Below are 14,170 nucleotides of genomic sequence, written 5' to 3' on the forward strand. Positions count from 1 at the left end.
CTCCAGGTCAATATTCTGAATATCTCCTTGCACCATTCTTTCCACATGATTCTTTAAATGTGATGAAGGAGTTCAGGTGAAAGTATATTTGTCCCAGAATATAAAATAATCCAACCTTTTAGGAAAAAGTCTCCTTTGTGTTTATTTTAATCCCATGTCCCTTTTTTTCTAATGTTAAAAACAGATTTGCAGGTGGGAAATTTTAATTAAAGATGTGAATGAGTTGAGTTTAATTTATCAAAGTTTAATTATAAATTAAATATATGTAAATTAAATATGACCATGAATCCAAGTAGACTATTTTCTAATCATTACAGCCAATCCTTTCTTAAGTTTGAAAACAATTATTCATGTATTAAACTGATTTTATGATTTTCTAAAAACTGCTATGTATTTTTATTTCTGAGTAGTAGTATGTTCCAAAGGAACCAGTAACCCATTCCTTAGTATCTCAGTGACAATATTCACTATTTTTTAGTGAAAATTATATTTATCAAGAAACACCAATGAGGTTTTCTGGGGTCAAATATACTGGATGGTAGGGGCTTATATGGGTTCCTTTAAATGTACATACTTCACAATTCCATGATTTTTTCTGGAAGATTTTGCTGTATAATTGCCTTAATATTTTTATAGATTTGGAGATTAAATAATCACATTTTTATGTAGTGTATGATTCTCTTTTCTGTATTCAGGTTCTCTCTTTAGGAGCAGACGTCCTACCAGAATATAAACTGCAGACACCACGCATCAACAAGTTTACAATATTGCACTACAGTCCTTTCAAGGCCGTCTGGGATTGGCTTATTCTGCTGTTGGTCATATACACTGCTATATTCACTCCCTACTCTGCAGCCTTTCTCCTCAATGACAGAGAAGAACAGAAAAGACGAGAATGTGGCTATTCCTGTAGCCCTTTGAATGTGGTAGACTTGATTGTGGATATAATGTTTATCATAGATATTCTAATAAACTTCAGAACAACATATGTAAATCAAAATGAAGAAGTGGTAAGTGATCCAGCCAAAATAGCAATACACTACTTCAAAGGCTGGTTCCTGATTGACATGGTTGCAGCAATTCCTTTTGACTTGCTGATTTTTGGATCTGGTTCTGATGAGGTAAGAGCTGCTTAAGAATCTTATTTTCTGAAAGATTGAAGTTATAAAAATGAAGCTATTTTAACTGCAAAAACAGCGGTTGCTTTACAAACTTTCTATGTCACACAGATAAAATTCATTTTCAATTGGAAATGCTATAAAATGAAATGGAACATTTTTGCCATTGCAAATAGTTCACAGTTCTTTCTATTTTTGCTAAGAAATAGTAAAGACTATTTATCTTTTAAACAACAAATTAAACTTTGAGACAAGTGTTTCATAGCACATAGCACATTCCCAGAATGTGTAATTTCTACATATTAACTTTATGGATATAAAACTGTCAAAGATGAAGATGCCTCTTTCTTTCTTAACTCATAATTGTGGTTTGCAAGAGCAGGGACTTGTTTTATGTTCAAATTATGTGTAAGAGGCATCTTCTGAAATGTTTTATTCAAAACTCTCTCTTAAATAATACCTAGGTTGGGGACTTCCCTGGTGGCGCAGTGGTTGAGAGTCCGCCTGCCGATGCAGGGGACCCGGGTTCGTGCCCCGGTCCGGGAGGATCCCACATGCCGCGGAGCGGCTGGGCCCGTGAGCCATGGCCTCTGAGCCTGCGCATCCGCAGCCTGTGCTCCGCAACGGGAGACGCCACAACAGTGAGAGGCCCGCGTACCGCAAAAAAATAATAATAATAAATAATCATAATCATAATAATACCTAGGTTGGAAACTATTTCTTGTGTCCCCACTATCTTATAAAGTTGGAAATTTCTTAAAAATATTATTTCACCCTATTATTTTTTATTTTAAATATTTACTTATTTATTTGTCTGTGCCGGGTCTTAGTTGCAGCATGAGGGATCTTCGTTGCCACACACGGGATCTTAGTTGTGGCATGTGAACTCTAAGTCGCGGGGTGTGGGATCTAGTTCCCTAACCAGGGATTGAACCTGGGCCCCCTGCATTGGGAGCGCAGAGTCTTAGCCACTGGACCACCAGGAAAGTCCCCTAAAGTTGGAAATTTTAAGGAAATCTGACAAGTGGATGTGCATATTCTGGATAGAAAGTCCATATTTTTAATCAGATTCTTCTCAAAGTGTTCTTTGATCTAAAACAAGTTATGTTCTCCTAAAATCTCATCCAATTTATTGCACTAATTTTTTGTAAATAAATTTCCTGGATTCTATAACAAAGTTTTACAGAAGGTGTGAAAGTAGATCTAAGGGATTAGATTGAGAAAGATAACCTGGGTGTGTTGAATTTTTTAAATTCAGGGTCAGGAATTCCCTGGTGGTCCAGTGGTTAGGACTCTGTGCTTTCACTGCCCTGGTCCTGGGTTCAATCCTTGGTCAGGAACTGAGATCCCACAAACCACGCAGCGTGGCCAACAAAAAAAGGAAGAACTAAAATTCAGCGTCCTTTTCTACCTAAGAATCAGTCAGTGCCTCACCATCGTTTTGGTTTTTTTCCAAGAGGAGATCAAATATCATAAATGCCCTCTGCAGATGGTTGCTCCCTAACCAATTAGCACTTGAGGACAAGAGAATTCTCCTCAGCCAAAGGAAACAATAGGTTTAGAAGTAAATTCTCTCCCACAGAGCATGCCCATCTAACTGTGGATGAATTAAGAGCAGGGTAATGAAACAATATATTCTTCCTGGATTCTACAAACCTTAGACAAAGTCTCAAACTTGACTTTCTGCATCTATAAGGATGATAATATTACTTTCCCTGCTTAAGTTTTTTTTCTTAATTTGAGACTCTAATGAGATAATATATGTAAAACTCTAGCAAAATACTCAAAAAAAATCAGCTCCTGCTAAACTAGTTGAACTCTTAATGTTAGATATTCCTAACTTTGGTTTTTAATTAAAAGGCAAGAAAGTGAAATACTTCTTTAAACAATATTCGTCTTTATGATTTTCTTACAATGGGTGAATCCATGTAATTACACCAAATAAGTTCTTATTGATAAATAGAGTAAAACCTCACTTTCACATTTTAAGATATATACACCAGCAGCAAATTAAATTTCAGCTTAGTGAAATGAAAGAATGGGTAAACAGTAAATAGGCAGACAAGACTGTTAGGGGAAGTTGATTTACCAATGATATTTAATCAATAGCAATCAAACAAGTGAGTATTAGAATATGCTAATTATTCTAAGATGCAGCACTTGATCAGTTTAATTTCAATTACTATATCATCACTTGAAAATAAAAGTTTATTAAAGTATGTAATTCAAGTAATCACTGTTTCAGACAGAACTTCAAGTGAGCTGAAACAAGAGAAAATTTATGTGATTCACATTAATATAGGATGAAATAGTCTTGGGAAAAACTGGTGTCTGGATCATCTTTCTCATGTAGCATAAAGGCAAAGATGAAGTTTGCCTCAAGTAAAGCAATTCCAATTCTTCACTCTGATTTGTATAATTTCCCGGATTCCTCCCTGTTTCCAAAGCTGCTCCTCTCTCTTTTGAAATGTGATATGATATGGGAAGGATCCTGGCTTTGGAGTCAGACACACCTGGGTTTGATTCGCCTTTGTGCCTCTTACTTGCTGTATTTAAGCAAGATATTTAATTCATTTAGGACTTTATTTCTTTTCTGTAAAATGGTGAGAGGTAGGTTCTTGTGATTTCTAAAAATAAAGCAGCATATATGAAGAGACTAGACCAGTAGCAGGTAGGTAGTACTTGCTTACCAAAGGTTACTTCTTTTCTCCTTCCCATTCCTTTGGATTAAAGTCCCTGTTTCTTAATGAAGTCTCCCTTTAAAAACGTACATGTTACCACATTAATCCATAAATATCTAAATTATTCAACAAGATTTACTGAGTAGATTTATTGAGATTTATTGATAGACTATCGTATAGTAGTTATTAGATTAGCTAGTTGCAGCTAGGAATCCTGAAGAAAGAGACAGAAAGGAAATGTTTTGAGGACAGTTATTATCTTGCAAAGCACAGGAATTTGGGGTATGTGGTAGGGAGAAGTAGGTCTGCATCAAGGATAGGAAGTGGAGGGGTGGGTCTGGAAGGAGCATAAAGAATCAGAGATGAAACTTCCTGGTGGATGGACCTGGGGCTACTTTTACCAAACTACAGCAACTGTTTACTTAAAATTCTGAAATATGTTAACCCAAATAAAGGGGGAGGGGAGCAGGTTGGGGGGCCAAAAGAGCTTTTTCTTCCTTTGACTCAGTATTAAAAGTGGACCAACCTGCCCAAAATGACAGGTCTGAGAAGTTTGATGGATGTCTTGGGTTTCTTGTGGATTGGCTCTTAGGGCTCCAAAAGACCATGACAAGTTATGGTTTAGGATTCACTCACTGACCCAAAAGATGTTCCTTCTCTTTGGCACACATTTCTTACCAGCTGTTCTCCATGTGCTGGGACTTTTCTACCTCTACGTCAGTGTTTCTCAACCAAGTGTATCACAGGTACCCTAGGATGAATCTATAGTTGGTTTTCCGCTACTGTCTGAAACGTTTTGTTGAGCTTAACTTTATAGAATTTGCATTATGAAATCAGTAGGTATTTTGAATGTGTATTGTCAAAGAGTGTCTCCCTAGCCACCATCCCCACCCCACCCTATCCTACTTTAACGGTGTTCTGAAACTTGACAACTCACAGATCTCACAGGAAATGTTCAATTCTGCAAAGGGTCTGAGCACCCAATTTGAGAGATGTCACATGACAAGTGAGGTCCTCAGTTGGTGCCACAAGGATCAGAGGTACAAGAGCAGATGCTGCGATCACATAGCAACACTCTGTTATGTAAGATGGCTGTCCAGGGATCCTTAGCAAGTGTGTATTAATTTGTTTAGATTATAAACAAAAGTAAAACATAAAATTTTAAATGTTATCATAGAAAACTTGTATCCCCCTCCTCCAAGAATATGTCTGTGAAAGTAGCCAAATTTGGGAAACACTGTTCTAAATGATTTTCTCTCTCTCCTTTTCCCCTCTTCACTCTGAAAACTTCAGAATCCCTTATTGTGAAGGTTGTTCTAGAACTGCAAAATTAAGCTAATTTCCTTCTGTAGCCTCTAGTGTGAATGGTTAATTTCTTCTCTAATAAAAAAAGTACCCATGGATAACAACAACAACGAAAAAGAATCAGCTATGAAGGGTAACAAGACCAGTGACGGATTGGATTACTTCATACATTCTTCAAGAGTGACAATGAAGATACCCCTTTTACATACAAACCATAACTATAATCAGGATTTTCAGGATGTAATGATATTTCAGAATAAAATTTCCCCAAAAGTGTATAATATACCATATTACAAGAGTATAAAAACTATTCAGCATTCATTTTTGTTTCTGAGAAAAAGAGAAAAGAAATGCTTCCAGAGAAAAGAGATCTTACATTCAAATGGACTAATTTGGAAAGTTTCATCATATGAATATGAAAAAAAAAAACCTCTTTGGATTTTGGCCCCCAAATTAAGTGACAAATTCTAAAATCATTAAGCTAGAGGTCACTCTGATGAGGGGTAATCTAGTCCAGGGTTTTTCAAACTGGGGTTTCATGGAGGTGCCCGAGAGTCTCAGAAGCCCTCAAAGGTTGACAGAAGACAGGCTGATAAGACTCAGAACCATCCATCTCCACTATACAAAGAGTAGCTTGATTTTATCTGCTTTACTGATTAGAGTTTCAAGTAAATTTTCAATAGTTTTAACAAGAATTGACCTAATTCATTTTGCCATTTCTAGAAAAGGTTATGGTAACTCCCTTCTCAAGTAGGTTCATTCATTCAATTAGCATTTATTGGAAAAGTCCTAAGTGCCAATGCACTAGACTCTGAGTTTATAGAAAAGAGTGAGACGAGGACCCCACTGCCTGAGAGCTTGCATCCTAGACTGGGAGAGCAGCGGATGAGCAGGTAGAGTACTATCTGATAACAGCTTTAATAGTACTATATTCAAGGGGACATGTGAGCATGGAAGGGGAAGTTTCTGATTACCAGTGGAAGTTTTCCAGGTAGAAAGGGTAGAAAGGTCATGCCCATTAGAGGCATGGAGCTATAGAGTGTTGGTTTCCAGCCCTATCAGAGCTAACATAACAAATATTTTATAATGCCCCTTTCTACTATTGTTAAATAAAAGTCATAGATAATATAGCTTTCTTAAATACATAATTTCACAAATATAATATATAATGCTCACCTTAATATAAAGGAAAAACAAAAGAAATGTTCATAATAAAATACCTAGTAGAATATGTAAATGCTTCAGGCATGTCTGCATAAAAAGATATAATGAAGTTATCAGATGCTTGTACCTACTGATAATGAGAAAGTCCATATTTAAACAATAAATTCAATATTAAATGGGATAGTGTTAGTTTTCTTTATATTTGCATTTTAATAAAGGGTTGCATAGAATGTGTGCACTTATAAATGTATTGATATATATGTGTGTACATGCATTTATACAGATAGATATGTTTATATGCATATATTAATATTTAGATAGCTAGAAATACTGTGACTGTGATAACTACAAATGTTTACTGATATAGCTGTGCTATATACCATATAGTATACAAATACCACAAGACCTGTTGTCATTGAAAATGAATAGTGGCAGTAACTGGGCTTGCCTATGTCATTAATACTAATATCTTCCTGATGCTAATGCCATCTGGACAGACCAAGGAAAAGATTCTCTATTTCTTAATTTTTGCATCATCAAGCATCGTGCCATCCATAGCAAATTACCTCAATATCATTGATGCGAAGGAACAATATTATTGGTTCAGTCTCCAGAAAGTCAACTTTTCATTATCTGCCTCAAATTTTTCCATAGTTTGCTCCTCTGTGGCAAATTTTACTTTCAGAGATATTAGTAGTTAGAATCTAGAGCTCCCTGTTTAGTTACATGCTTCATTAAACTCTTCCTCCCCTGAAAATTAGTAGTATTCTTTTGATTAATTACTTGCTTTGTTGACCTCTCTCCTTCCACACTTCACTGCTATTTTTTATGAATTCTGAATGCAGGCAAGGCCTTTGACAGAAAGTTCATAGAAAAGAGGAGTTTCAGCTCACATTGATATGTTTGCTTCATTAGTCTGATAGATGAATCATGGAATGGATACAAGGAAAAACGTAGCAGGCCTCTGTATAGAAACTCTGATCATCTTGTCAGGATTCTTTCCGAACCTGATCTCTACAATAGTTGTCATTAGTTTGTTGGAAATGAATTTCTAAAACATTAGACATACTCATGTTCAAAGTTAAGTGACAAAAAACATTTTGAAGACCTGCATGCATATATGTGTCTACACATAAAGTCTCTTATTAGATAGTTCTTGGGAATTAAGGCAGAAGTTTCCATTGGCTTGTACTTGAGGCTACTGGTCATGTCTCCAAAAATCTGTGCCATGACAAGTAAAGACACACAGGATCCACAATGGAATAATTTTTGAACTAAGGAAATATAAGTGTATTCCATCAAAAAATTTTGCATTAAGTTCATCACTTATCCATTATTTACATGTGATCCACTGATAAATTTTGCTAAAGATGGCATAAGATACAATTTTTGGTTAAATGTTTCCAGAACAAGTCAAATTCCAATTTTAAAAATATAACATAACATTCATAATTGTTTATTTACTGTAACATTTGCCTAATACTATTTAGAATCATTTGATAACCAGTTTTCCATGTTACTATAACTAAAGAGAAAGAGGTCAAATTGCAGCAAAATAGAATGTTAATTACAAAGCAAAATAAAAATAAAAGTGTCTTGACAGTAAAAGCTATTAAATAATGGAGGTTGTAAAATCTTTTTATTTATTATTTTTAAAATATTTATTTATTTGGCTGCATCAGGTCTTAGGTCTTTGTAGCGGCATGCAGTATCTTTTTGTTGTGGCGCGCGGGCTCTAGAGCTTGTGGGCTCAGCAGTTGTGGAGGCTTAGCTGTTGTGTGGGCTTAGCTGCCCTGTGGCATGTGGGATCTTAGTTCCCCTGCCAGGGATCGAACCCACATCCCTGCATTGGAAGGTGGATTCTTAACCACTGGACCACCAAGGAAGTCCCTAAAATCTTCTTTTTAAAAGCCCATTTTTGGAGGAATTTGTGAGGTTTGGTACTGACTAAGAAAGGCTAAGCTACGTGTCCCCCCCGCAAGGTTTTTTACACACTCAAAATATAGCTCTTTGATTGTAGTAGTGAATGTGTTTTAGAAATATTGAAATAGTGTGACTCAAGCTGAACAAAACAAATAGAAACTAGTTTCAATACTATTGAGTTTTATTGGGCAATTTATTGAATGATGAATACAAGTACCAGAACTTAGAGGGAATAGAAATGAAATCTAAAATAAAACATGAGTGTGGAGTTATGAAATGTATTACTCACTAAGTGTTCCCTTTTCCCCATTTGTACCCAAATATTACTTGACAAAGAGGACAGAATGATGGATTAAGTAGAAAGTTTCAATGACAATTCATCCTAACAACCTGTAAGCAAAACCAAAGATCACATACTTATATTTCCTCATTTATAAAAGAATAATTCTATCCACTTACTATAGGCAAAGATTTTAGGGAGTAAACCTCTGAAATAAAGCATTTTAAATGTAAGGTATTTGAAAATGCTTACTAAAAAGAAAGAATTATTTTTCAAAATTATTTTGAAAAATTCTTGAGCATGAGATTTTCTCTCATTGATGATGCTTTCTCAGTTTAACTGTAACCAAACTTATTCTTAAGTAGAGAGTTGTTTAATACTGATAAGAAATCACCTATTCTAATTTTAGCTCTTCAAAAAGAATTCCGCTTACATTAAGAGAGAATGCCTGAACTATTATGAATTGTCTAGTAAAAAAAAAAAAAATCACACAGTTTTCTTGAGTCTGGGTCTAGTATCTAACATAGTGACAAAATTGTAGTTGTTTAGAGTATATATTTTTAATTAAAGTTCAGTTAAGAAAGTCATACTTAATAAAGGAAACTAACTTTTACCTCAATATAAAAATAAAGTACCTAGGGCTTTAATGAACTATGGATGTGGGTACATTTTTTAAAAATTGAAATTCGATGATATTCATCAGCTACTCAGAAATTTGAATAATTAAATTTTCAGAGGAAGAATCATTTTACATTTTTTGAAAATTCTGACAAAATGAAAGTCAAGTAGGCCTTCTTTACTGTGGCATTCAGGAAAAAAGGAGTTGAATTTTGAGATGACATGGGCACTGATGAGGTGGAGAGTTGATCTATTAGAGTTTATTATTATCTCCTTTGCTATATATTCATGGGCAGGACTGGAAAACAGTTGACCTTGTTTCAATCTACTGCAAAATAGTTAACCGTTTTCTAGATCTTTATATTTTATGTCTTTATATTTTATGATGTCTTTATATTTTATAATAATGATTTTATAATAATGATGTCTTTATATTTTATAATAATGTCTTTATATTTTATAATAATGATTACACTTACCTCCAGTGAGCTTTTATGCCTTTTCAATCTCTACCAAAAGTAACAATAAAGACAATATTTGTCTACCAGTGAAAAGTTCAATAAATACCACCTAAGAGAAACTTCTTTACCTCTACAATTTAAAAGTTGTTGTCATTAGTTTAAGGGTAGTTTTATTTCTATTTTCAAAAAATGAAAAAAAAAAATGAAGGTAGATTTTCATATGTCTGGGTATTACATGAAATTAGATATACTGTGAGATAACCATGCATTCTGAAGATATTCTAATCAGCCAACAACTAAAATTATAAGGTAGTTGTTGGTCCCATTTTTGACTTGCAGATAATACAAAGATAGTAGCTCGTTGAACTAAACTATGGAGACTAACAGTCTCCAACAAATCTGAAAGAGGAGATGGATCATTTTTTAGTCTACATTTTCTGAGATTTTGGTGCAATCACTTCTCTCTGTTGTGTAATCTGGGGCAAAATGCCTTAAATCTTTAAAGAGACATTTAAAGAAGAAGAAGAAAGAGTTATTGCAAGCCTAAGTGTCATCTACAAGATGTGCTGTACACAACTGTAGCTAAGGAAGAATGCCCAGGCGTGTTAGCAGCATCTTGATAACAACAGAAAAAAGCCCAAGTCATTTGTTACATTGTCAAACTAGCATATGTAGTTATGCTTGGGTACACGTTACAGAATCACAAGAGAATGGCTTTGACTGTCGAGGTCAATATTCATTCATCCTTATGATGCAGCTGAAAGTAATCTCTCTCCCCGACCCTTACCTCTCCCTCTCCCTTTTCTTTTCCATCTCCCCCTCCTTCTGCAGTTATTTTGTGTCAGCTGGCTTGAGACTTCAACATGTACCTTATTTCTTAAACTTTTTTGGTCCAGAAAAGAGGTCATTTGTGTATTATTATATATTATATTTATTTATCTTAACTTACTGTCATCTAGGTTTCACCTCATTCTGACATAACTCTAGAAGAAACACCAGAGGTTTCTTTGGGGGGAAGGCAAAAAGAAGGGAAGAGGCATACACAGCAGATTTGATTCCTTTTCTTTGCATAATGTCATTTTACTCTACCATCTTTACAGCCAGAAGAGTCATTAGTACTTTTTATCACAATATGTTATTAAAACAGCTCATTTGTTTTGAAGCATTTCTCGTTAACCAAATACCTATAGAAATGTCATTATATGTGATTTATTTTGAGGTTCAGAAATATTGTTCCAGCGAAAGGCAGTTTTGATAATAAATCAAATAATAATAACCCTCAAATATTTCTGATTTCTCAACACAAGTAAATAGATAACCAAGCTAGGAGGAAAAATAAACATGCAAACTTAAGCTGTGAAATGTAGAAATGGAGTTACGCTGAACCAGGGTGATTTCTGTTACCAGAGTCTGAGTAGTCAATGAATATAGATGACGTTCTTGTCTTTAAAAACCCCTGCAATTTCCATAGGGAGCTGAATGACCAGTGTCCAAAAGCGTCCATTTGAAATTCCAGCTATCAAAGTAACACGTTTGGAAAATATGTAGCTCTGTCAACCCATTTTACAATATAAAGTTCCTGCTTAGTGATGGAAGCGAAAGTGTGTGGGATATTCAAATAAAAACACAGTTAAAATTTACTGGGTATTACCTACAACCCTAGAAGGAGTTATTATTATGACCATTTACAGATGAAAAAATTGACACTTAGAGATTAAGTAAATAACTTGTCCAAGGTGACACACTGGTATGGAAGCAGAATTTCAGACCTAAGTTTGTTCTGAAGTTCTAACTTATAACTGCTAAGCTGAAACACTGACAATACAAGTAGTGGAAAGTTGACATCTCTCCCAGGAAAACACCTCATACTCACTTAAACTCACCATTCATTCTTTGAAGAGATATAATTTTAAATTTGTGATGAAGAAAACACTGTTTCCCTTATTGCACCCTGAAAAATAATAACTCAGCTTTGGAAACAGAGAAGACTCACCTCTCCACCCATCCCTAAATGAGCAAAGACCAGAATCCAATTGTGATAAGAACATCTCAACTACACAAGCTCCTCTCATCTCTAGAGGATTTGAATACTAACTGAAAAGAAGTCAGGGGAGGCTGAGAAATCTTCCCTTCCCTTGTGTCCACTCTGGCTCAAGAAAAAAAAACTATAACACTTATTATAGAATGTTAATGAAAATATTTTCTTGATATTTAGAGCTCTTTTTCCACCAAGTCAATATGAAGATATAGGGTGATAGTTATACCACATGTTATTTCTTTAATTAAAATATGTGTTCTTAACATAGATGGATGTACTTTGAGAAATAAACAACAGCAATAAACACATAAAATGACTCAATAATTGATCAGTAAACACCATGTAACTATGGAATAATTATATGCCCTGTGAATTATATAGTACTTATAGTTGACATTATTTAGGAAACCCAAGAAATGAACTTGTAATTTGTACTTATCAGATTTCAAATCCAAACAACCAGTTAAGTATCCTGTTATTATACAGAAGTGTCCTATCATTAGATACCTGGTCGGTAATAATCGTGCAGTTAGTTACACATATACCCCAAAGCAAAACACATAATATCATTGGGATATCAAGAAGCAATTTATCAATTCAACACATTTAGGAAGAAAAAATGAATTTAAATATAGTACTTCACGCATGCATGCAGTCATCCAATATGTTTCCCAGTTGCCTTCTTGACTAGCTCCTTCGCATTATTCAAACCCTTCTAAACTCTAACGTCAGCCCCCCAGCAAGATTCTCTTTGGTCTTCCTTTCTAAAGTGGTCCCCATCCCAACCCAAGCCCCTGAGCATCCTCTATCATATCACTCTGTTTTACTATCATCACACTTTCCACTCTCTGAAATGATCTTATTACATGTTTATTTTAAAAATATGTATCTCTCCCCAACAGACAGTAGCCCTTGTTTCACTTCATAAGACACTTTGTCTAGTAAATAAATGTCTTTTTCTATTATAAAAGTAACCATGACTGTTTGTTCAATACTATAATCCCAGTGTGTGGCCCTTGGTAGGCCCACCAGTAGCACTCTGGAATGTTTGTTGGTGAATGAATGATTTACTGAGTATTCATTATGTGCCAGGCATGTGGTTAGAGCATGAAACCAAGCAGATAGAGCCTCTGTCCCATAAGTCTTACATGCCAAGATACTGAATTAATGTACTACAAACTTTCAAGGTACTTTCCAAAGCAGGTGTAAAATTTAAAAAAAAAAACAAACAACTAACCTTAATACTTAATTCAAATACATAGTCATCTTCAGTGCTACCATATTGTTGTAACCTGTTTCTACTTACTTTGCTTCACAGGAACATACACTGAATTGTTTACCAACTGTTTCTGACCATGCACATTTATTTCCACAGACAACAACATTAATTGGTCTTTTGAAGACAGCTCGACTCCTTCGTCTTGTGAGAGTGGCCCGAAAACTTGATCGATATTCAGAATATGGGGCTGCTGTTCTAATGCTCTTAATGTGCATATTTGCCCTGATTGCTCACTGGCTGGCTTGCATTTGGTATGCGATTGGGAACGTAGAAAGGCCCTACCTGACTGACAAAATCGGATGGTTGGATTCCTTAGGACAACAAATTGGGAAACGTTACAATGACAGTGACTCAAGTTCTGGGCCATCCATTAAAGACAAATATGTCACAGCACTTTATTTTACCTTCAGCAGTTTAACGAGTGTAGGATTTGGGAATGTGTCGCCTAACACCAATTCGGAGAAAATCTTTTCAATTTGTGTCATGTTGATTGGCTGTAAGTAGATTTCTCTTTTGTTATCTATTAGGATAAAATAATATCAGAAAATTGATATCTCTAGAACATTCAGAATAAGGCAAAGAAAAAAATTATAGAAAGTTGTAGAAATAATAGGATTAAATATACGGGTATTATATTCTATCAGATCTGATTCTCTCTGTGAAGGGGAGACACCAAAGGTCTTTCATGACCTCAGGAGCATAAAACTGGAATGACATGGATCTTGGGATTCAGGAACTGAGACTTGCAGTTTACGTTTACTGATGTAAAAACATGTCTGTAATTTACTACTAATGGTTATTTTCTGTTTCAAGCTGAGGCCAGATTAGAATGGGAAAGACTAGCTTACATTTACGTATCTATAGATATAGATATATAAATATCACCCTACTAATTATAATGTAAGCTAACCTTTCATACATATGCACATACATACAAATATATATATATATTTTTCCCCCTGTCATTGACTAAAAATTCCTTTCCCTGTGACATTATGTCAGGGACCTAAGTGACTGCCCTTTACCCTACAATGGGTAATGACATGAGCATCATTTATAAGGTATAGTCTTTGGAATAAGAAAAAAATTCTGTGTAAGACTAAAGATACTTTAATATTAATATATTTTTAAAAAAATCACACTGTGGAACCACTAAAGATAACCTTGCTGATAGCAGACAGCAGTTGACAAAAGCATGATGGATTTTTAAAGCTTGAAAAAGAGCATCATCCTTACATTGCATACAAATTAGAAAGTAGATCCAGAGAGTTAATTTTTAAATGTTAACATGTTGTCTAATAAA

General features: G+C 34.8%; 1 protein-coding gene across 1 annotated transcript in view; it reads left to right on the forward strand.

The window, feature by feature from the left end:
- The window catches only part of KCNH7 (potassium voltage-gated channel subfamily H member 7), a 453,648-nt gene that overhangs the window by 385,939 nt on the left and 53,539 nt on the right, over positions 1–14,170 (forward strand). The window contains exons 7-8 of the mRNA XM_060016676.1: positions 696–1,121; positions 12,964–13,363. Of these exons, the coding sequence (XP_059872659.1) occupies positions 696–1,121; positions 12,964–13,363 (826 nt within the window). The remainder of the gene's footprint in view (positions 1–695; positions 1,122–12,963; positions 13,364–14,170) is intronic.

Source organism: Delphinus delphis, chromosome 7 (assembly GCF_949987515.2).
Source record: "Delphinus delphis chromosome 7, mDelDel1.2, whole genome shotgun sequence".
NCBI lineage: Eukaryota > Metazoa > Chordata > Mammalia > Artiodactyla > Delphinidae > Delphinus > Delphinus delphis.